Genomic DNA, 24,530 nt, shown 5'->3' on the forward strand with positions numbered 1-24,530 from the left:
TCAACTCTTGTCCTGTTTCCTGACGAATCTTGCCTAACCTATATTCATTCCTACTCGTATCCCTTCAAGGGGCTCTTCACCCGAGGAAGTACAGCTACTCTCCCCTTGCTGGGCTCACAGTCCTGACCACCTCCCATTCTTTCTCATGCTTCCTGACTCCCTGCAAATTTAGCGCTTCCCCATGAATATAAGAATAGTGTTTGCGTTCCTCACTTCGGTCTGTTGTTTTACAAACAGGTTAGGTAAGGTTCGTCAGGGAACAGGACAAGTGTTTCCTGACGCGGGTCTTTGATAATGACCCACCGTTGGAGCTTCTGGTCATCTGACCGAGGCCTTCCGCTGGCTTACCGCTCTACCCCTTTAAAAATTATGGTCACAGTTATAACCATTTAATATTTCAATATTTTTAAGATGATTGGCGTGGCTACCTCCCCTGCACTATCATTTCTGGATGTTACAGTTAATTTAACCTATCATCACAATGCAGTTCCTTTATCTCAGGCAAACCAGGGAACGGGTGGGGTTTGAACCCATGGTAAGTCCTAAAGCTCACAGGCCAGTGCATTAACGATTGGACCAGTTGGCTCTAATGAGAGTAATCCAACAAGGTATATTTCAATACACCGTAGGAAGGCTAGCATGGGCCACCACTGTGATTTATTTGCAATATTGTTATGACGACTCCATGAGTCAGTGTTCTGAACATAAACCAGCTGACAAATATCTGATTTCTTTCAAAAAATTAAAATGCTTTTAACGTTTAGATATTGATTATCTTGATGCTACCAGTATTTTACTGGTCTCTTCCATACGATGTATATTAGTTGAAGCCTATCTGCTACACGAGTCTAAGGTTCAGTGTCGCCTGTACACCACCAGTCAATAATACTTTGAAAACTGGATGTTACCAAACTGTGACTAGAAACTTTCACAAATAATTCACACTTAAGAGAGTTTATGAAGACGTTCAGATCTTTCCTGCACCATTGTCAAGTCACAACTAAGAGAAAATAAAGAAGGCCAGAAGACAAGTCGGGAGGAGGGATTCGGAGGGGAGAGGTAACAGCAGTATAGTTAGACATGTGCAACATCTGGATGTCTTTATTTATAGATATCCAGATGTTACACATATGTCTAATTCTTCATGTTGTCGGTATTACCGTATTTCGCGGCTTATTAGACGCATTTTTTCCATAAATTTTTTCCAAAAACCACCGTGCGTCTTATAAACTGAAGGTCAGTGACGGGAGCTATAAGTTTGGGGTGTGGAGTGGGTTGTAGCTCTTCCAGTTACGTCCGGTACCGAGCCATGGAAATAAGTAATATAAGCCGCAAAATACGGTATGTATCATTCGTGTACAACAGTAATAGTAACAGTAGTACTGGTGCTAGTAGTGACATTAGTAATATTTGTAATTTTAGGAGAAGTGATGGTAGTACTAGCAGAAGTAATAGTAGAGAGGGTAAAAGTAGTGAATCAATTGTTAATATTACTTATACAAAACATCAACAATCTGAGGAACAAGACATGTTCAATACTTGTATATCTTACTGCTGTAACGTTTCACCTTCAGTAGAATACAGAGATGATTTTTTATAAGAACATAAGGCTTTTGACAGGGTCCCACATCAGAGACTATTGAGGAAAATTAAGGCACATGGAATAGGAGGAGAAATTTTTTCCTGGATAGAGGCATGGTTGACAAATAGGCAGCAGAGAGTTTGCATAAATGGGGAGAAATCAGAGTGGGGAAGCGTCACGAGCGGTGTTCCACAGGGGTCAGTGTTGGGCCCCCTGCTGTTCACAATATACATAAACGACATAGATGAGGGCATAAAGAGCGACATAAGCAAGTTTGCCGATGACACCAAAATAGGCCGTCGAATTCGTTCTGACGAGGACATTAGAGCACTCCAGGAAGATTTGAGTAGACTGATGCAGTGGTCGGAGAGGTGGCAGATGCAGTTTAATACAGACAAATGCAAAGTTCTAAATGTTGGACAGGACAATAACCATGCCAATAACCATGCGAAAAAGATTTAGGAGTTCTGGTTAGCAACAATGCATAAGTGTTCGCAATAAAGCTAATAGAATCCTTGGCTTTATATCAAGAAGCATAAATAATAGGAGTCCTCAGGTTGTGTAAAGTAAAAGGACACAAGTGCAACTAATGTGACATTTATTGTGGCAACGTTTCGCTCTCCAGGAGAGCGAAACGTTGCCACAATAAATGTCACATTAGTTGCACTTGTGTCCTTTTTCTTTACATATTGTCGGTATTTCTACCAACTTTATTACAGTCCTCAGGTTGTTCTTCAACTCTATACGTCCTTGGTTAGGCCTCATTTAGATTATGCTGCTCAGTTTTGGTCACCGTATTACAGAATGGATATAAATGCTCTGGAAAATGTACAAAGGAGGTTGACAAAGTTGATCCCGTGTATCAGAAACCTTCCCTATGAGGATAGACTAAGGGCCCTGAATCTTCACTCTCTAGAAAGACGTAGAATTAGGGGGGATATGATTGAGGTGTATAAATGGAAGACAGGAATAAATAAAGGGGATGTAAATAGTGTGCTGAAAATATCTAGCCTAGACAGGACTCGCAGCAATGGTTTTAAGTTAGAAAAATTCAGATTCAGGAAGGATATAGGAAAGTACTGGTTTGGTAATAGAGTTGTGGATGAGTGGAACAAACTCCCGAGTACAGTTATAGAGGCCAGAACGTTGTGTAGCTTTAAAAATAGGTTGGATAAATACATGAGTGGGTGTGGGTAGGTGTGAGTTGGACCTGATAGCTTGCGCTACCAGGACGGTTGCCGTGTTCCTCCCTTAAGTCAAGGTGACCTGACCTGACTAGGTTGGGTGCATTGGCTTAAGCCGGTAGGAGACTTGAACCTGCCTCGCATGGGCCAGTAGGCCTGCTGCAGTGTTCCTTCGTTATGTTCTTAATAGTTATAGTAGGAGTTATACATAAGAACAGAAGAAAAGAAGCACTGCAGGAGGCCTACTGTCCCACGCTGGGCTGGACTAATGAGAGGGCCATGAGAGTATTAAGGCGCATGTGCAGCAGTTTAGTATCTTTATTGATGAAACGTTTCGCCAATACAGTAGGTTTCTTCAGTCAAATACAACGGGAGGTGTACTAATCAGTCCATCAACCTCGGAGAAAAAGGATTTGAGGTGGTCAGTCCCTCAGCCTGGAGAAGAGTTCAATTGCACGGACTGAAGAAGCCTACTGTGTAGACGTAACGTTTCATCAATAAAAATATCCAACTGTTGCACATGTGTTGTTAGGTAAGACACTTATGCAACAGTTAGGTATCTTTATTATGAAACGTTTCGCCTACACAGTAGGCTTCTTCAGTCGAGTACAGAAAAGTTGATAGAAGCAGAAGATACTTGAAGACGATGTAATCAGTCCATCACCCTTAAAGTTTTGAGGTGGTCAGTCCCTCAGTCTGGAGAAGAGTACGTGATGCTTCCGGAAATATACGTGTCAGTGTTGAACCTGGGAAATTAGGAATTAAAACTAATAACGTTCGTCAAACAGGAAAAGTGCGGGAGAGATTATTAACGTATTTATATGTAAACAAAAGGAAGTGTAGCAAGTTTTAATTGGTTGAGTCGAGACTCTTCAGAGGCTGGTGTGGGGGGGAAGGTCGCTGAATAGATGTGGTGAGTGTGGTGTAGATGTGTCGAACCAATAGTGCTCCTGAAGGGTAAGTATGAGTCCCCCCTCAACGAATTTTCATAAAATTGGCAATTTGGGCTAATAACACAGTGCCAGACACCAAACATCCGCATTCAGGACAGCACGTTTCGGCCCATTTTGGATCACTGTCAAGTCTTATCTGTTGATTCAGGAATTGGAGCTAGCCTAGTCATCCTTGGATCGAATCTGATTGCCTCCCACTACCCAGTCCTCAGGCGCTGCTCCATGAACGTGACAATAATAATGTGGGAATGAAACTCAGGAATGTGAATGGTATGTCAGTATTTTGTACGAGCTGGAGACAGTTGAATGTCACAGTCAGGAGAGGGTGTGAAAATGAGGTCAATTAAGCTCCTCTACCTAAAGTGTTGCAATATTTGGGGAGTTTTGTGGAATTATTTGTGCATGAGTTATGGTGTGGGAATGATGTGGGAGCAGGTCGTGGCGGTGTGGGAATGATGTGAGAGCAGGTCGTGGCGGTGTGGGAATGTGAGAGCAGGTCGTGGTGGTGTGGGAATGATGTGGGAGCAGGTCGTGGCGGTGTGGGAATGATGTGGGAGCAGGTCGTGGCGGTGTGGGAATGTGAGAGCAGGTCGTGGTGGTGTGGGAATGTGAGAGCAGGTCGTGGCGGTGTGGGAATGATGTGGGAGCAGGTCGTGGCGGTGTGGGAATGATGTGGGAGCAGGTCGTGGCGGTGTGGGAATGATGTGGGAGCAGGTCGTGGCGGTGTGGGAATGATGTGGGAGCAGGTCGTGGCGGTGTGGGAATGATGTGAGAGCAGGTCGTGGCGGTGTGGGAATGATGTGGGAGCAGGTCGTGGCGGTGTGGGAATGATGTGGGAGCAGGTCGTGGCGGTGTGGGAATGATGTGGGAGCAGGTCGTGGCGGTGTGGGAATGATGTGGGAGCAGGTCGTGGCGGTGTGGGAATGATGTGGGAGCAGGTCGTGGCGGTGTGGGAATGATGTGGGAGCAGGTCGTGGCGGTGTGGGAATGATGTGGGAGCAGGTCGTGGCGGTGTGGGAATGATGTGGGAGCAGGTCGTGGCGGTGTGGGAATGATGTGGGAGCAGGTCGTGGCGGTGTGGGAATGATGTGGGAGCAGGTCGTGGCGGTGTGGGAATGATGTGGGAGCAGGTCGTGGCGGTGTGGGAATGATGTGGGAGCAGGTCGTGGCGGTGTGGGAATGATGTGGGAGCAGGTCGTGGCGGTGTGGGAATGATGTGGGAGCAGGTCGTGGCGGTGTGGGAATGTGGGAGCAGGTCGTGGCGGTGTGGGAATGATGTGGGAGCAGGTCGTGGCGGTGTGGGAATGTGGGAGCAGGTCGTGGCGGTGTGGGAATGATGTGGGAGCAGGTCGTGGCGGTGTGGGAATGTGGGAGCAGGTCGTGGTGGTGTGGGAATGATGTGGGAGCAGGTCGTGGTGGTGTGGGAATGATGTGGGAGCAGGTCGTGGCGGTGTGGGAATGATGTGGGAGCAGGTCGTGGTGGGGTGGGAATGTTGTGGGAGCAGGTCGTGGCGGTGTGGTCATGATGTGGGAGCAGGTCGTGGCGGTGTGGGAATGTGGGAGCAGGTCGTGGCGGTGTGGGAATGATGTGGGAGCAGGTCGTGGCGGTGTGGGAATGATGTGGGAGCAGGTCGTGGCGGTGTGGGAATGTGGGAGCAGGTCGTGGCGGTGTGGGAATGATGTGGGAGCAGGTCGTGGCGGTGTGGGAATGATGTGGGAGCAGGTCGTGGCGGTGTGGGAATGTGGGAGCAGGTCGTGGCGGTGTGGGAATGTGGGAGCAGGTCGTGGCGGTGTGGGAATGATGTGGGAGCAGGTCGTGGCGGTGTGGGAATGATGTGGGAGCAGGTCGTGGCGGTGTGGGAATGTGGGAGCAGGTCGTGGTGGTGTGGGAATGTGGGAGCAGGTCGTGGCGGTGTGGGAATGATGTGGGAGCAGGTCGTGGCGGTGTGGGAATGTGAGAGCAGGTCGTGGTGGTGTGGGAATGTGGGAGCAGGTCGTGGTGGTGTGGGAATGTGGGAGCAGGTCGTGGTGGTGTGGGAATGTGGGAGCAGGTCGTGGTGGTGTGGGAATGATGTGGGAGCAGGTCGTGGTGGTGTGGGAATGATGTGGGAGCAGGTCGTGGTGGGGGAATGTGGGAGCAGGTCGTGGTGGTGTGGGAATGTGAGAGGTCGTGGTGGTGTGGGAATGTGACAGCAGGTCGTGGTGGTGTGGGAATGTGGGAGCAGGTCATGGTGGTGTGGGAATGTGAGAGCAGGTCGTGGTGGTGTGGGAATGTGAAAGCAGGTCGTGGTGGTGTGGGAATGTGAGAGCAGGTCGTAGTGGTGTGGGAATGTGAGAGCAGGTCGTGGTGGTGTGGGAATGTGAGAGCAGGTCGTGGTGTGGGAATGTGAGAGCAGGTCGTGGTGGTGTGGGAATGTGAGAGCAGGTCATGGTGGTGTGGGAATGTGAGAGCAGGTCGTGGTGGTGTGGGAATGTGAGAGCAGGTCGTGGTGGTGTGGGAATGTGAGAGCAGGTCGTAGTGGTGTGGGAATGTGAGAGCAGGTCGTAGTGGTGCGGGAATGATGTGGGAGGAGGTCGTGGTGGTGTGGGAATGTGGGAACAGGTCGTGGTGTGGGAATGTGAGAGCAGGTCGTGGTGGTGTGGGAATGTGAGAGCAGGTCGTGGTGGTGTGGGAATGTGAGAGCAGGTCGTGGTGGTGTGGGAATGTGAGAGCAGGTCGTGGTGGTGTGGGAATGTGAGAGCAGGTCGTGGTGGTGTGGGAATGTGAGAGCAGGTCGTAGTGGTGTGGGAATGTGATAGCAGGTCGTAGTGGTGTGGGAATGTGAGAGCAGGTCGTGGTGGTGTGGGAATGTGAAAGCAGGTCGTGGTGGTGTGGGAATGTGAGAGCAGGTCGTGATGGTGGGAATGTGGGAGCAGGTCATGGTGGTGTGGGAAAGTGAGAGCAGGTCGTGGTGGTGTGGGAATGTGGGAGCAGGTCATTGTGGTGTGGGAATGATGTGAGAGCAGGTCGTGGTGGTGTGGGAATGTGGGAGCAGTTCGTGGTGGTATGGGAATGATGTGAGAGCAGGTCGTGGTGGTGTGGGAATATGGGAGCAGGTCGTGGTGGTGTGGGAATGTGAGAGCAGGTCATTGTGGTGTGGGAATGTGAGAGCAGGTCGTGGTGGTGTGGGAATGTGAGAGCAGGTCGTGGTGGTGTGGGAATGTGAGAGCAGGTCGTGGTGTGGGAATGTGAGAGCAGGTCGTGGTGGTGTGGGAATGTGAGAGCATGTCGTGGTGGTGTGGGAATATGGGAGCAGGTCTTGGTCTTGTGGGAATGTGAGAGCAGGTCGTGGTGGTGTGGGAATGTGGGAGCAGTTCGTGGTGGTATGGGAATGATGTGAGAGCAGGTCGTGGTGGTGTGGGAATGTGACAGCAGGTCGTGGTGGTGTGGGAATGTGGGAGCAGGTCATGGTGGTGTGGGAATGTGGGTGGTGTGGGAATGTGGGAGCAGGTCATGGTGGTGTGGGAATGTGAGAGCAGGTCGTGGTGGTGTGGGAATGTGAGAGCAGGTCGTGGTGGTGTGGGAATGTGGGAGCAGTTCGTGGTGGTATGGGAATGATGTGAGAGCAGGTCGCGGTGGTGTGGGAATGTGAGAGCAGGTCGTGGTGGTGTGGGAATGATGTGAGAGCAGGTCGTGGTGGTGTGGGAATGTGAGAGCAGGTCGTGGTGGTGTGGGAATGTGAGAGCAGGTCGTGGTAGTGTGGGAATGTGGGAGCAGGTCGTGGTGGTGTGGGAATGTGGGAGCAGGTCGTGGTGGTGTGGGAATGTGGGAGCAGGTCGTGGTGGTGTGGGAATGATGTGGGAGCAGGTCGCGGTGTGGGAATGATGTGGGAGCAGGTCGTGGTGGGGGAATGTGAGAGCAGGTCGTGGTGGTGTGGGAATGATGTGGGAGCATCACACGGATTCTCAACGCCTTAAACAGCTAAGATAACTCGGCTTTGCATACCAGGACGGGAAGTTGTAGCTGATCCTCGTCAACAACTAATTTCCAGGTCCAGAAGCTGGAGCTCAACCATAGCAGGGAAAGGAGTGGAAATTCAGCACTCTCAACAGGGCCTGGAACTCAACCCCGTTAGAGGTAAGTGTTAGGCCCACAAAAGAAAAAAAAGGTGAGCCGCAGCAGAGCCAGGAGACTGAGCTTAACACCGTCAACAAACCCGGAAGTTGAAGCTTAACACCCTAAGAAAAAGGCATCAGGTTCAGGAGCTAGAGCTCAACTTTCTCAATCACATCTACGTAGATTAACAGTTGTACCAGCAGCTGGAGCTCAACTTCAAGCACAGCTGTGCAGATTAAACAGTTGTACCAGCATCTGGAGCATCACACCGCATTTTCGCTCTTTTGCGAAACCTCAAATACCAACAGTTGCTTCTCGCTCCCTTTTTCTTAACCACATCCAGTCTCATTCTCATGCAGTGCAGTTTACACTGATGGTTCTAAATTCTCTGACGGTGTCGGGTTTGCAGCAGTGTTTTCCGACAGTGTTGTACGAGGCCATTTATTAGATTTCACAGCTGAACCATATGTAGTTCACATCACATTGCATCCGTACCTACCTCGACATTCTTAGTAGTTTCAGACTCATTTAGTGCTTAGCAGGCTAATACAAAAAAAAATGAGTCTCTTCATCCTCTAGTTCTTCGTTTACAACTTTGTTTTTACTAGCAATGCGGCGCAGTCAAAGACCATTTTCTGCCAGGTCTTGCTGGGTCCCTGGACATGTGGATGTTCAGGGCAACGAGCAAACAGATTCTGCTGTAGGTCAGCTGTTCATGACCTCTACGTTTCATATCTCTAGATACCTGCGCAACAACGATGATCTGATTTGATTCATATCAAATTGTATTTTATCAAACCTTGTTTAGGTTTCTAGTCTTCTTCATATTGCTGTCGTGTTTGAGAGACTATTCTCTTCCGTCTTCGTATCGGACACACACGTCTCATTCATGGGTATCTCATGGAAAGGCGCCCAGCGCCACTCTGAAAATTGCCAAGTTCCGTTTTCGGTTTACCATATACGAATAAACTGCCCTGTTTACCAGCGGGCACGAAGAATTTACCTCCGGCGTCGTCAATGCTCTAACGCCCTTACTTTATCTGACCTCCTCGCTGACGGCCCCACCTTTGACACACACTGACTTTTTTTGTTGTTGTCAGCAATAACTTTATTACACCGACTTTGATTACACTTCGTTTTACCACTTCTTACCGGCCTTACTAACTCTCCCTCTGTTATACTCTCCACCCTCGCTGGTCTCTGATCAATCACGCCCTACCTTGCAGTGCTGCATGTATGACCCTTGTGGGCTTAGCGCTTAGTTTTGATTTTAATAATAATAGTAATGGGCTTTGTTGAGGGGGTTAAGCTCCAGCTCCTGGCCCTGCAGCTCGAGTTCTTTTTTGAAGGTTTGTTGAGAGTTGAGCTCATGGCATTGTCTTGAAGTTCCACAGGTGTGTTTGATTTGGTGGAGATATACAGCATGTCCTCTCACTGGCTTGTTATATTCCAGCTGTCATGACCGCTTTTCCCTCGTCTCCCACACCCTTCCCATTCTTACACACCTCCCATGCACACCTTTCCATGCACCCCTCCCATGCAAACCCTCTTGCAAACCCTCTCTTGCATACCCTCTCTTGCACACCCATGCACACACTCCCATGCACACATTCCCATGCACACACTCCCATGCACACATTCCCATGCACACATTCCCATGCACACACTCCCATGCACACACACTCCCATGCACACATTCCCATGCACACACTCCCATGCACACACACTCCCATGCACACATTCCCATGCACACACTCCCATGCACACACTCCCATGCACACATTCCCATGCACACACTCCCATGCACACACACTCCCATGCACACAATCCCATGCACACACTCCCATGCACACACACTCCCATGCACACATTCCCATGCACACACTCCCATGCACACATTCCCATGCACACACTCCCATGCACACACACTCCCATGCACACACTCCCATGCACACACACTCCCATGCACACACACTCCCATGCACACACTCCCATGCACACATTCCCATGCACACACTCCCATGCACACACACTCCCATGCACACTCCCATGCACACACTCCCATGCACACATTCCCATGCACACATTCCCATGCACACACTCCCATGCACACACACTCCCATGCGCACACACTCCCATGCCGGTAAAGCCCATTCTTACACCGCATCAACTTCTTGAACCGCGTCTGAATGCCTTCCATTATCCCTATTCACCGTACGACCCCTACGGGCTTAGTACTCACCATGAATGCGATAACAATAATAATAATAATAATAATCATTCTCAATATTAACTCTCACACTCCCTTATAACTTTCTCTGAACTTTTTACGGCAGAAATTAGTAATAAAATAATCATATATTTAACCTACTAAAGATAATTTACCGTAATACAATATACTTAATAATAATAATAATAATAATAATAATAATAATAATAATAATAATATAGTTCCTAATTGCAATAATGTTGGTAGAATTACCAACAAGTAAAAGGTCACAAGTGCAACTAATGTGACATTTTATTGTGGCAACGTTTCGCTCTCCAGGAACTTTATCAAGCCATTACAAACAATACAGGACACAGAGAGTATGTATAGGTATTATAATTATTATTATTAACATATGCTAATGGAATCTACTAAAGCCCAAATCTGAATGAAACTTAGTTTCTGATCAGTTAGACTATCAATATTCTGTCCCGCAATACATGGGAAAAATAGCCCTGATTATTCAGGCAGTATATTTATATTATTATTATTATTATTATTATTATTATTATTGTAATGACGTCACCTAGGTGAAGTCAGTATTACATACGCAACACAACCACAGACACTATACTTCTTGATACATAAGAATGGTCAGAAAGAGCCATCGACTTGTTGCCAAATAAAATTAAGAAAATCCTAAGTTTCAGGATGGATTAGAGGCGTTTAACCTAATGGAAGAACACTAAACCTGTAGGTAATGCAGCACCTGATGGATGGCAGGAAATTAGGTGTGATGTAGGGTGAGTAGTGGCCCTATTTCTTGGATTAGGAGCTCCTCACTTGCATCAAGATAAAGCCCTTGAGGAGAAAACTCGATATACGAAAGAACAGATGAAATGTTGTGACTTTCAAGGTACCCCGAGGCTTGGCAGTGTAGACGTAGTGTTCACGAAGGTATTACCAGGGCAGAGCGACACAGCTAAGAATCATAGTAATACCTTGCAGCTCCATAACCGATAAAACCCAGGTTGAATCAGGGGCGGGCCGAGATATACGCGAAAAATCTCGCTAACACCTGCTACTCGTGTTGCTAGTAGAACACAGACTGATTTTCAATTTCTACTCCAAATTTTCGACATCATGAATGACACTTAAACAGATCAATGAAAAGTAACAATGTACATTTTTTTATAATAATTTAGAGAATGTAATAATTGAACAAGAGAACATTTTTGTAAATGCATTATTGTCGTATACCTTTGCTATACCTTTGATGAGTTTCTAGAGTCTTACTACTTTCGGAGCCCAGCCATGGGCCAGGCTCGTATAATTATTTCTTCCACAACTCTTCAACATTTCTATCCACCTGTTTCAAGTTCCTTGTGTTCCCCTCCCCCCCTTCCAAAATATTATTTTTGTAGTACAAACCTTGAAATATTGCAGTCGTAACGCTGAGGTTGTGTAGAAGTTGGGGTTGGAGTGTGTTGGGTTATCGAGTGTTAGACTAAGGTACTGGGGTGGCTAAGTAGTGGTATGTATGGGGGATGGGGTTTATTGGAGTATTGGTGATTGTGGTTCTTCTTTGTAGATTTGCCGGTTCTGCCGGCCCGGGTCTTTTCCATATGGTGACCCGGCCTTGGCTCCCAGGAATGGGAGTGCCTTGAAGGGCATGCCAGCTGCTGAGCAGCTGGCATGCGAGGAAATCTGATGAAGGTGCACAGCAGCAGGCAGTGTCAGGAAGGGCCGAGAAGGCAGCCATTACAGGGTCGATTGGAGCCACACCCCAGCTTTAGCCGGTGGTGGTGGTGGTGGTGGTGAGTTTGGGTGAGTGGGTAGACTGATGCTGGCGAGGGAAACAATGATAAACTTTGTTCGGATTATTTACTCTGTTAGTAACCCAGGATAAACCAGTAAAGTCATGGCATCATATTGTACCCTTTATTGCCACTGGTAGACGCACTTGACATCTTTCTACCCAGAGTGAAACGTTGCCTGTAATACAGGGTAGTAATAATGGTAGAATTACCGACAATATGATAGCTAAAAGGACACAGATGCAACTAATGAGACATTTTACTGTGACAACGTTTCGCTCTCCAGGAACTTTGTCATTACAAACAATAAAGGGACACAGAGTACATATATGCGCCAGGTGAGGTAGCAGAGTAGGTCCATATATATATAATAAAGGTTAATTCTACACCAAGTGTCTTACTACCAGATTTATAATGATGAATTAGACACACAGAAATCACTCCCTACGAAAGTAAAAGACTGGGCAGGCGGTGCAAAATACCCCCAATGAAAAGTAGGGGCGCCATTGGTACACTAAAACACCGTAAGTGTCCGGGGCCCAAGACTGTTCAACAGCTTCCCACCATGCATAAGGGGAATAGGCCCCCGGCTGCCTTCAAAAGGGAGCTGGACAGACACTAAAGCCGGTGCCGGATCAGCCGGGCTAAGGTTCGTACGTTGGACTACGTGCGGCCAGCAGTAACAGCCTGGTTGATCAGGCTCTGATCCACCGGGAGGGCTGGTCGTGGATCGGGTCGCGGGGGCGTTGATTCCCGGAATACCCTCTAGGATGGCATCTGCCTGAATGGTTTCTGTCTACATCCTACACTATGTCAAAATTTTTGGAGAAGGTGGTGGGAGTAGTAGTAGTAGTAGTAGTAGTAGTAGTAGTAGTAGTAGTAGTAAGACGTGTACAATACCTGGAAATCTTTACTGTGTAGATGTTTAGCCATCCAATGTCTTTATCAGTACAATACATACACAGTCTGAAGATTTTGGAAATATATAAGCTGTATAGTCCTTGTGGCTTAGCGCTTCTTTTTTGATTATAATAATAATAATTGGAAATATAGACAGAAGACGGCCTTTGAACAATATTTATTATCATACAAAAGTAAAAAATACGAGAATATTCTCAAAAGTCTTTGCGTCCTTTATTTTGACAAAACTCCAGTTCAGCCATACTGAATATTGTTCACTGAGTTCTTGTGTACATGATCAAGACTGAGACACCTCTCCCAGCATGTTACCACTTTGTTGATGCCGTCCATCACCCTGTACACCCGTCCATCACCCTGTACACCCGTCCATCACCCTATACACCCGTCCATCACCCTGTACACCCGTCCATCACCCTGTACACCCGTCCATCACCCTGTACACCCGTCCATCACCCTATACACCCGTCCATCACCCTGTACACCCGTCCATCACCCTGTACACCCGTCCATCACCCTGTACACCCGTCCATCACCCGATACACCCGTCCATCACCCGATACACCCGTCCATCACCCTGTACACCCGTCCATCACCCGATACACCCGTCCATCACCCTATACACCCGTCCATCACCCTGTACACCCGTCCATCACCCTATACACCCGTCCATCACCCGATACACCCGTCCATCACCCTATACACCCGTCCATCACCCGATACACCCGTCCATCACCCTGTACACCCGTCCATCACCCTATACACCCGTCCATCACCCTATACACCCGTCCATCACCCTGTACACCCGTCCATCACCCTATACACCCGTCCATCACCCGATACACCCGTCCATCACCCTATACACCCGTCCATCACCCTGTACACCCGTCCATCACCCTGTACACCCGTCCATCACCCTATACACCCGTCCATCACCCTATACACCCGTCCATCACCCTATACACCCGTCCATCACCCTGTACACCCGTCCATCACCCTATACACCCGTCCATCACCCGATACACCCGTCCATCACCCGATACACCCGTCCATCACCCTATACACCCGTCCATCACCCTGTACACCCGTCCATCACCCTATACACCCGTCCATCACCCTATACACCCGTCCATCACCCTGTACACCCGTCCATCACCCTGTACACCCGTCCATCACCCTATACACCCGTCCATCACCCTGTACACCCGTCCATCACCCTGTACACCCGTCCATCACCCTGTACACCCGTCCATCACCCTGTACACCCGTCCATTACCCTATACACCCGTCCATCACCCTATACACCCGTTATTACAACCCAAGATTCCAAATGGCCTGTTACCCCGGGTGTAATGGGAGCAAATAAACACAGTAGAAAAAGTTTAGACTTATATTATCCTTCACCAATTTAGAACAGCAATATGTACACTATGTACAGTGATAAGTATAGTGCACTCCACGGTAAGCAAAGCAGAAATAGAAGCCACAAGATAGCAGACCGTGCTTCAACCAGCTCTAGAATGGGAATGACAAGGGCAGACAGGAGAGTGGTACCCACATAACCTCTGCGATTGCCAAAACCATCTTCTTATTGGCTAGAACCTGGTCACTAGTTGAATGACGGGGCCCCATCATCAACTCTTAGCAACCTGGTTCGCTGGTTGGGGGAGATAGCCTGTAAATGAGGGTGTGTACATGCGCCGAATAAAGGTTACGTACTCTTTGCATGCCACACCCCCACCCCGAGAAGGCTCAGGATTAGGCTGCCACCTCCCAGTGGTAACCGTGCCGCCATGGCACAAAATAATGGGACCGCCTTTCCTCTCCACCATCCAACTCTTAGATAGAGCTCAGCTTTTCTCGTGACCAAAAGCCAAACCCTAAACTTAGAGTGAGACAGCAGTCAGACAGGCTAGCATAGGTCCAAGATACAGGCGGACGGTAGCCCGCATCCCCTCACTAAAAAAAAAACCCCACACCAGGGGATAAAAAAAAAAGAGCATGAAAAGGGGTTACCACAAATAACATCCTAACCTAAATAAATTAAAATTTTAGACTCTAGATAAAGAGTCTGCCAACATATTTTCTTTGCCGGCAATATATTTAATTGAAATATTATATGGTTGCAGTCTTAGCGTCCAGCGCATAAGCCTTGTGTTGTGGTTCTTCATGGCTTGGAGATATACTAGAGGATTGTGATCACTGTAGACTGTGACCACCTGCGATGTCTGGCCCACATAAACATCGAAATGCTCCAAAGCCAGTACCAGCGCGAGGGCTTCTTTTTCAATGGTAGAGTAAGCCCTCTTATGTGGCTGGAACTTGGCTGAAAAGTATGCTACAGGCTGCAACTCGTTGTTCCCGATTTGTAATAGTACTGCCCCAACCCCAGACTCACAAGCATCAACCTGTAATGAAAAAGGTTTGGAGAAGTCTGAAGACAAGAGAATGGGTGCAGTACACAATAATCTTTTTGCTTTATTAAAAGCAGTGTTACAGTCTGAGGTCCAATTAAAGGGAACTTTGTAACTGGTAAGAGGTAAGAGGGGCTACAATATCTGAGAAATTCTTACAGAATCTTCTGTAAAATCCTATCATGCCTAGGAAACGTTGAAGAGATTTCCTATCATGAGGAACTGGATAATCTTTAATAGCAAGAACTTTAGCAAGTTTAGGTGCAACTTTACCACTACCTACTTCATGGCCTAGAAAAGTGACAGTGGCCTGGCCAAAGGAAGATTTAGATAAATTAACTGTTAAATGGGAACTCTTAAAGGTCTCAAACAGAGCCTTAAGTCTAAGTAGGTGTTGATCCCAAGTATCAGACACCACCACAATATCATCTAGGTACGCTGCCGTGCCTTCAAGTCCTTTAATAGCCTGATGGATAAGTTTCTGGAATGAAGAGGGGGAATTTTTCATTCCGAAGGGGGTAACTGTGTATTGATAATGACCTCCTGGAATTACGAAGGCAGAGATTTCCTTCGCCTTATCTGTCAAAGGTACCTGATAGTAGCCTTTAAGGAGATCTAACTTGGACACAAAAGTAGCCTTACCCACAAAGTCAATTACGTCATCCAGACGAGGAAGAGGGTAAGCATCTGTAATTGTGACCTCGTTCACTTTACGGTAGTCTGTACACATACGAAACCCTCCATCAGCCTTCTTCACAAGGATGCACGGTGAAGCCCATGGACTAGATGACTCCTCCACTAAACCATGCTTTAACAAAAATTCTACTTCCTGCTGAAGTAGCCTTTGTTTTTCAGGATTAGCTCTGTAGGGGGAGAGTTTAATTGGTTTAGAGTTTCCCACATCTACATCATGGTAACCTAACGTACATTTTTTCGGCACATCCGAAAAAATATTAGGATATGACTGTAGAAGCTCAGTTAAATTTGTTGCTTGCATTTCAGATAATCCCTCCATTAAAGGGCTAGGATCCTTGAGGACAGAATTTGAAAGTTTAATATTAATTTCAGAGATAGAGTGCAAAGAGTCAGAGTTGTCCTCAGAGGTAGAGGACAGAGTCATTACTGGGACTTTATCTGGTGTATGAAAGGCCTTTATTTGATTAATGTGGTAAGTTTTAGTTTTTGAGGTCTTATCAATGGGAGCTACCACATAATTTACATCAGATAATCTACTTACAATCTGCATAGGTCCCGTAAATCTAGCTTTCAAGGTGTGGCCAGGTATAGGTTCCTGCACCAACACCTTGTCTCCTGGATGGAAGGAGCGGAATTGTGCACTTCTGTCATACCTCTGTTTCATCTTGCTTTGAGCTGTCTTTAGGTTAGCCTTGGCTAACTGACGTGCCACCTGCAACCTTGAAGACGGATTGTAGAGTGTTGAGCTAACGTCTTCCCCCATCCATCCTTCTTTGAGCACCCGAAGAGGACCTCGTACATTGTGCCCAAAGATCAGCTCAAAAGGACTATACCCTGTAGACTCTTGCACCGTCTCTCGTACTGAGAACAGCAACAAAGGTAGTGATTCATCCCAGTCTGTAGGAAAGTGCATGCAAAAACTTCTCATCATTGTTTTTAATGTCTGGTGGAATCTTTCCAAGGCGCCTTGGGACTGAGGATGATAGGCAGTGGATAAGTTGTGGATTATCCCTAACCTAGTTAATACTTCCCTAAATGCTTTGGCAGTAAAGTTAGTACCTTGATCACTTTGAATAGTTTTAGGGATGCCAAAACAAGAAATGAATTTTGTTAAAGCTTTGAGAATAGCTTTAGTATTAATACTACGCATGGGAATTGCTTCAGGATATCTGGTTACTTTATCCATAATCGTAAATAAATATTGATTTCCAGACTTTGACCTAGGTAGTGGACCTACACAATCTATAATTAAATCTGCAAAAGGTTCTCCATCAGCAGGTATAGGTTGGAGAGGTGCAGGTTAAATGGAATGTCCAGGTTTTCCAACTTGCTGACATTCTCGGCAACACCTAATATGATTCTTCACACCTTTCTTTAATTTTGGCCAATAAAATTCTTTCGTGATTCTATACAAGGTTTTTGTAATTCCTAAGTGACCTCCCAATGACGTATTATGAGCTATATTTAATATTTGAGGTCTATACTTTGTTGGAACCACTAACCTGTCATACAATTGCCGGCCCTCTATCTCCTTACCAGTCTCAGTGCAGATCAAATAATCGTTTTTAACTTCATACTTGACCGGATGACCCAAAGAGGATTTACCCATGGCTGCCTCAAAAGCGAATTTTAAAGAAGGGTCCTTTCGTTGTTCCTCCGGAAGGACAGTCCCTCGGGCATGGAAACAGAGACATCTGGCAATCCTGCAACCTGGGAATAGGAAGGCTTGATCGGTGTCTATTCACTTGATCTACGAGGCTCTGGCCAGTTTTCCTCGTAAAACAATGTGGCTATTCCGAGATCGGAGTCGTCCAAGGATAGGTCAACATTCTCTCCAGACAACCCTTGGGATGTTGCCCGAGTTATGGCCAACACCGGAGAAGAATTAATCATTATAGGTTCAGGACACGAACTAACAGTAGTAATGTTATTACCCAGTAATAACACTGCATCTTTCATGGGGAATCCTTTTGAGACACCTACAGTCAAGTACCCAGTGTAATATTTGCACTGTACATAAATTTTATGCAAAGGAACAGAATATATAGCTCCTCCAAATGCTTCCAATAAAACAGAGGAATTCAAAGAAGTATTCTCTGAAAGGGGTAATATTCCCTCTCTTACAAGTGAGCAATATGCTCCAGTATCTCTAAAGGTCTTTACTTTAGTTGTTTCTGAGTTTTCCTGAAGGGAAATAAGACTTGCAATAATAAGGGGCCATACCTTTTTCTACTTCTCTAGGGGACATGTTACTAGGGATATTAGAGATTTTCCCAATGGGTTGGGGTTTATGGGGGCAGTTGGGACTGATGTGACCTACTTTATTGCACCTGAAGCAGACGACAGGCTTGCCCTTTACTCCCTGTTGACGTTGCAAATGGTGTCGTTCTGGCTGGTGTCTCTCTGGATACTGTTGTCGAGATGAACCATGAGTAGTTTGCCTCTCCGGAGGTGGACCATATGTTGAGAAGCGTGGCTCACCAGGTGATTTGGTTGGCTGACGTAGACGTTCTCCCTCCGGCTGGCACTTCATTCTCCAAGGTTGACGATCTCTGCTCATGCCAGGCTGTTGAAAAGAGAGACGGGACCGCTCGGACAAGGAGCGGTTAGTTTCGAAGGTATCAGCCAACCTGGCTGCCTCCAATGCAGTGGCTAAGTCACGATCCTGCAGAAAGACTCGAACCTCTGGTCCCACAGACTCCAGCAGGTTATCAATCAGAATAAGCTGCACCAGCTCCTCAAAGGTAGAGACACCACTTGCTTTATACCAGCTGGTAAAAGCTTTGGTTTGCTGTCTCACAAAGTCCACTAGGGATTGACCAAGCTGCCGCCTGCTTAATTTAAAACGCTTGCGATATTTGGCTGGGATACATGTATATGCTCCCAACACTGTGGTCTTCACTACTTGATAATCAGAGAATTCAGCGTCATTTAATACTGACGTAAATTCCTGTGCCTTACCCGATAATGCTGTATGAACCAACGATGCCCAATGCTGTTCCGGCCACCTCAAGGCTCGAGCCTGATTTTCGAAGCTTTCGAAAAATTGCTCTGGTTCGGCCTCATTGAAGCGGGGAACAAACTGTACTGCTTTTTGTAAACTAAAATCATTTACAGAATGCGAAAACTGCCTCCTTTTTCTTTCCCTATCAAATTCTTCCCTTGCGAATGCTCTCTGTTCCCTAGTTTGCTCAAGATTGATTTTTGCCAGCTCAAGTGCCAACGACGCTGATTCACCTTGAGACAACCCAGCTGCACTATACTGACCATTTTGCTCCGTAGGAGTATCATCTTCCTCCTGCGAGAACATAGGAGTTTTTGCCCTAGCTCCCGTAGAGGGAGGAGTCTGATGTGCCATCTCTTCTTCTATAAGTTTGTCAGCAATCAGTGAACGCAGTTGTGCAGCTGTGAGAGTGCGTTTGTATGTAATGCCAATGGAACGAGCAATTTGCCAACAACGCTGTAGGGACAATTTAGGTAGGTTATGCAAAGTATATGCCGACACCAGACGTCTGACTCGTCTAGGTGGCATAAGTTATTCGCTATGCACAGTACGATTGCAGAATACCCCAACGTAACACGTTAATTTGCAGAACACGCTTAGCTATGCACAATACGATTGCAGAATACGCATACAAGCAAAGCCGACTGCAAAATTCTCCACACCGAACAGGCTAGTAACAACTGACACGCAAAATTTGTAAAGCAATGCCAGACAGCTACACTGTTCTAGAAGATTGACCGTAGCGAAGCGAGCACACCGAACAAGCTAGTAGCGAGCTGTTGAACGATCACACAATAGCAAGGCTGATCATAAAGCAACTGACACGCAAAATTTGTAAAGCAATGCCAGACAGCAAGCTGCACAATGTTCCTGCTACGAGCTTCACCCTAAACTCAACCGTTTCTCTAAGTCCAGCTCCAGCTCCCGGACAGGCTACCCATATTACAACCCAAGATTCCAAATGGCCTGTTACCCCGGGTGTAATGGGAGCAAATAAACACAGTAGAAAAAGTTTAGACTTATATTATCCTTCACCAATTTAGAACAGCAATATGTACACTATGTACAGTGATAAGTATAGTGCACTCCACGGTAAGCAAAGCAGAAATAGAAGCCACAAGATAGCAGACCGTGCTTCAACCAGCTCTAGAATGGGAATGACAAGGGCAGACAGGAGAACGGTACCCACATAACCTCTGCGAATTGCCAAAACCATCTTCTTATTGGCTAGAACCTGGTCACTAGTTGAATGACGGGGCCCCATCATCAACTCTTAGCAACCTGGTTCGCTGGTTGGGGGAGATAGCCTGTAAATGAGGGTGTGTACATGCGCCGAATAAAGGTTACGTACTCTTTGCATGCCACACCCGTCCATCACCCTATACACCCGTCCATCACCTTATACACCCGTCCATCACCCTATACACCCGTCCATCACCCGATACACCCGTCCATCACCCTGTACACCCGTCCATCACCCTATACACCCGTCCATCACCCTATACACCCGTCCATCACCCTATACACCCGTCCATCACCCTATACACCCGTCCATCACCCTATACACCCGTCCATCACCCGATACACCCGTCCATCACCCGATACACCCGTCCATCACCCGATACACCCGTCCATCACCCTATACACCCGTCCATCACCCTATACACCCGTCCATCACCCTATACACCCGTCCATCACTCTATACACCTGTCCATCACCCTATACACCTGCCCATCACCCTATACACCCGTCCATCACCCTATACACTCGTCCATCACCCTATACACCCGTCCATCGCCCTATACACCCGTCCATCGCCCTATACACCCGTCCATCGCCCTATACACCCGTCCATCGCCCTATACACCTGTCCATCACCCTATATACCCGTCCATCACCCTATACACCCGTCCATCACCCTATGCACCCGTCCATCACCCTATACACCCGTCCATCACCCTATACACCCGTCCATCACCCTATACACCCGTCCATCACCCTATACACCCGTCCATCACCCTATACACCCGTCCATCACCCTATACACCCATCCATCACCCTATACACCCGTCCATCACCCTATACACCCATCCATCACCCTATACACCCATCCATCACCCTATACACCCATCCATCACCCTATACACCCATCCATCACCCTATACACCCATCCATCACCTTCGATTACGTAGTCATCGACGACGGCTGTCATCACATGTGAGAATACAATATCCTGGTAAGAGCTGGTTCAGAAGCCTCGAACTGACGTTCAGAAGCCTCGAACTGACGTTCAGAAGCCTCGAACTGACGGCACTCGCTGGGGAGAGATCAGGGCTGTAATTGTCATTTTATCAGAAAAAATATCGGACGTAAATATTTTTCGAGCTTCCCTCGTATATTTAGGAAAGATTTACAGCATGTTGTCTCTTCCATACTTCATGAACACTACTAATGCAAGATTTTCTTATGACTTTAGCTTCGCCTTTCAGGTAAGCTTGTATGATGCATGGACCACTGCTGCCCAGATCTTGCATAATATTACTGATCGCGGGTTCTAACCCCGCCCGTGGTATGGTTTCCATGTGAGTAAATGAAAACTATCTGTGAAGGACTGACCTCATCACCCAAGGTTATGTGCATATGGAGAGAGTTTTGCACTGTAACATACATCATGGGTTAATATTGCTGTGTACAGGGTGGGCACAACGTCCATCTGCTGTGAAAATACAATACATCCATTAATGACCATTCGAGTGTTTATCCCTTGTTGACATGCGTTCTCAGCGCATTGATTAGTGTACATGTTGTCCTAGACACTTTCTTCCGTGTTAAAAACTGGATATTATACAAGGAGACTTTGATGGCTGTTTTTTCTCGGTTCCTTAATGCTCATTAGCAGAAAATGAGAAATCTTTGGAATGGCTGCAGTAAAGTATCATATAAAAATTGACCTTCAAGGTTGTCATGGCTTTTTTCTCCCAAACTTGCAATATAAATCTCAGAGATCTCACGATATTGAACCCTCATAAAAATTGCTAGTGAGAGATTTTTAGTTCTCACGATCTTGAACCCTCACACTTACTTTTTTTCTCCTGGATCATGACTTTACTGCTGTCCGCCATATTGTCTGTTATCAAAATTTAACAAGAAAAGTTATCCTTCACGAACATTTCTTTTCCAGCAACAAGGTCTTGTGTCCACCTGTGTATTTTTAATTCTTACTGTTTTACGTCAATAAAAGCAAGTGATAATAATAAGATGGTGATTTTACAAAAGCATTTTATCCATTTTTTTTTTGTGTAAATTTGCCATCAGAGGCAGCGGATTTTTTTCAAAAGTCAGACAGTACTAAGTTTCAGTGTCATGTCTTCACGAGTCCATAACAATACTTCTGTACAATTAACTGGATTGTTGACATCTGGTCCTAGTTTACTCTGCATAATACCTGGAGAGATTTCCGGGGGTCAGCGCCCCCGCGGCCCGGTCTGTGACCAGGCCTCATGGATCAGGGCCTGATCAACCAGGCTGTTCCTGATACCGAGCGAAGTATTCCATTGTCTCTAATAATTTCAAAACTGAGACTATATATATATTATTGCAAAACATTCCCAAATAACATTTGATACTATCATTTTTTGTCAATTTTAAACAGTTTTGGCACAACTTTCGTATTATCATGACAAGAAGCGTTACTTTTCGTGTGGCTATTTTTTTTTCATTGCTCACTAGTGTTTTTTAATGATTAATTCTAAAACTAGGCTTATTTTCGCTAGCCTAAAATACTTCAAGTACAATTAATTTTGTAAACGAGTCATTATAACTTGTACAAGAATTCTTCTAAACATTTCACAATCTTGTGAAATGTTAATGTAAATGTCTTATTCACTTTTACATGATTTTTCTCATAATGTAAATATAAAAGAATATAATAATAAGCAGACCCTCCAGGAAGACAACTTTTTACATGTCATAGTTATAACTTCCATGTGTTGCTGAGAACCATGTGTTGCTGAGAACCATGTGTTGCTGAGAACCATGTGTTGCTGAGAACCATGTGTTGCTGAGAACCATGTGTTGCTGAGAACCATGTGTTGCTGAGAACCATGTGCTGAGAACCATGTGTTGCTGAGAACCATGTGTTGCTGAGAACCATGTGCTGAGAACCATGTGCTGAGAACCATGTGCTGAGAACCATGTGTTGCTGAGAGCCATGTGTTGCTGAGAACCATGTGTTGCTGAGAACCATGTGTTGCTGAGAGCCATGTGTTGCTGAGAACCATGTGTTGCTGAGAACCATGTGTTGCTGAGAACCATGTGTTGCTGAGAACCATGTGGTGCTGAGAACCCTGTGTTGCTGAGAACCGTGTGTTGCTGAGAACCGTGTGTTGCTGAGAACCGTGTGTTGCTGAGAACCGTGTGTTGCTGAGAACCATGTGTTGCTGAGAACCGTGTTGCTGAGAACCATGTGTTGCTGAGAACCATGTGTTGCTGAGAACCATGTGTTGCTGAGAACCGTGTGTTGCTGAGAACCGTGTGTTGCTGAGAACCGTGTGTTGCTGAGAACCGTGTGTTGCTGAGAACCGTGTGTTGCTGAGAACCGTGTGTTGCTGAGAACCGTGTGTTGCTGAGAACCGTGTGTTGCTGAGAACCGTGTGTTGCTGAGAACCATGTGTTGCTGAGAACCCTGTGTTGCTGAGAACCCTGTGTTGCTGAGAACCGTGTGTTGCTGAGAACCCTGTGTTGCTGAGAACCCTGTGTTGCTGAGAACCCTGTGTTGCTGAGAACCCTGTGTTGCTGAGAACCCTGTGTTGCTGAGAACCCTGTGTTGCTGAGAACCGTGTGTTGCTGAGAACCGTGTGCTGCTGAGAACCTTGTGCTGCTGAGAACCGTGTGCTGCTGAGAACCGTGTGTTGCTGAGAACCGTGTGTTGCTGAGAACCGTGTGTTGCTGAGAATCGTGTGTTGCTGAGAACCATGTGTTGCTGAGAACCATGTGTTGCTGAGAACCCTGTGTTGCTGAGAACCCTGTGTTGCTGAGAACCATGTGTTGCTGAGAACCATGTGTTGCTGAGAACCATGTGTTGCTGAGAACCCTGTGTTGCTGAGAACCCTGTGTTGCTGAGAACCCTGTGTTTCTGAGAACCATGTGTTGCTGAGAACCATGTGGTGCTGAGAACCATGTGTTGCTGAGAACCATGTGTTGCTGAGAACCATGTGTTGCTGAGAACCATGTGTTGCTGAGAACCATGTGTTGCTGAGAACCATGTGTTGCTGAGAACCATGTGTTGCTGAGAACCCTGTGTTGCTGAGAACCCTGTGTTGCTGAGAACCATGTGTTGCTGAGAACCATGTGTTGCTGAGAACCATGTGTTGCTGAGAACCCTGTGTTGCTGAGAACCCTGTGTTGCTGAGAACCATGTGTTGCTGAGAACCATGTGTTGCTGAGAACCATGTGTTGCTGAGAACCCTGTGTTGCTGAGAACCCTGTGTTGCTGAGAACCCTGTGTTGCTGAGAACCCTGTGTTGCTGAGAACCATGTGTTGCTGAGAACCATGTGTTGCTGAGAACCATGTGTTGCTGAGAACCATGTGTTGCTGAGAGCCATGTGGTGCTGAGAGCCATGTGTTGCTGAGAGCCATGTGTTGCTGAGAACCATGT

General features: G+C 46.7%; 1 protein-coding gene across 7 annotated transcripts in view; it reads left to right on the forward strand.

The window, feature by feature from the left end:
- Positions 1-24,530, forward strand: part of LOC128699706 (neuronal PAS domain-containing protein 2-like) — a 689,714-nt gene that overhangs the window by 631,685 nt on the left and 33,499 nt on the right. The window contains exons 14-15 of one of the 7 annotated variants that reach the window (XR_011393895.1): positions 7,751-7,836; positions 21,363-22,914. The exons of 3 other annotated variants lie outside the window; for them this stretch is intronic. Coding sequence is in view for 1 of the 4 variants with exons in the window: in XM_070099407.1 (XP_069955508.1) it covers positions 21,363-21,376 (14 nt within the window). In the remaining 3 variants the exon portion in view is untranslated. Of the gene's footprint in view, positions 1-7,750; positions 7,837-21,362; positions 22,915-24,530 lie in introns of those variants that run through there. 3 more of the 7 variants (XR_011393896.1, XR_011393897.1, XM_070099407.1) reach the window with 3 other exon arrangements.

This window comes from Cherax quadricarinatus, chromosome 67 (genome assembly GCF_038502225.1).
Source record: "Cherax quadricarinatus isolate ZL_2023a chromosome 67, ASM3850222v1, whole genome shotgun sequence".
Classification (NCBI taxonomy): domain Eukaryota; kingdom Metazoa; phylum Arthropoda; class Malacostraca; order Decapoda; family Parastacidae; genus Cherax; species Cherax quadricarinatus.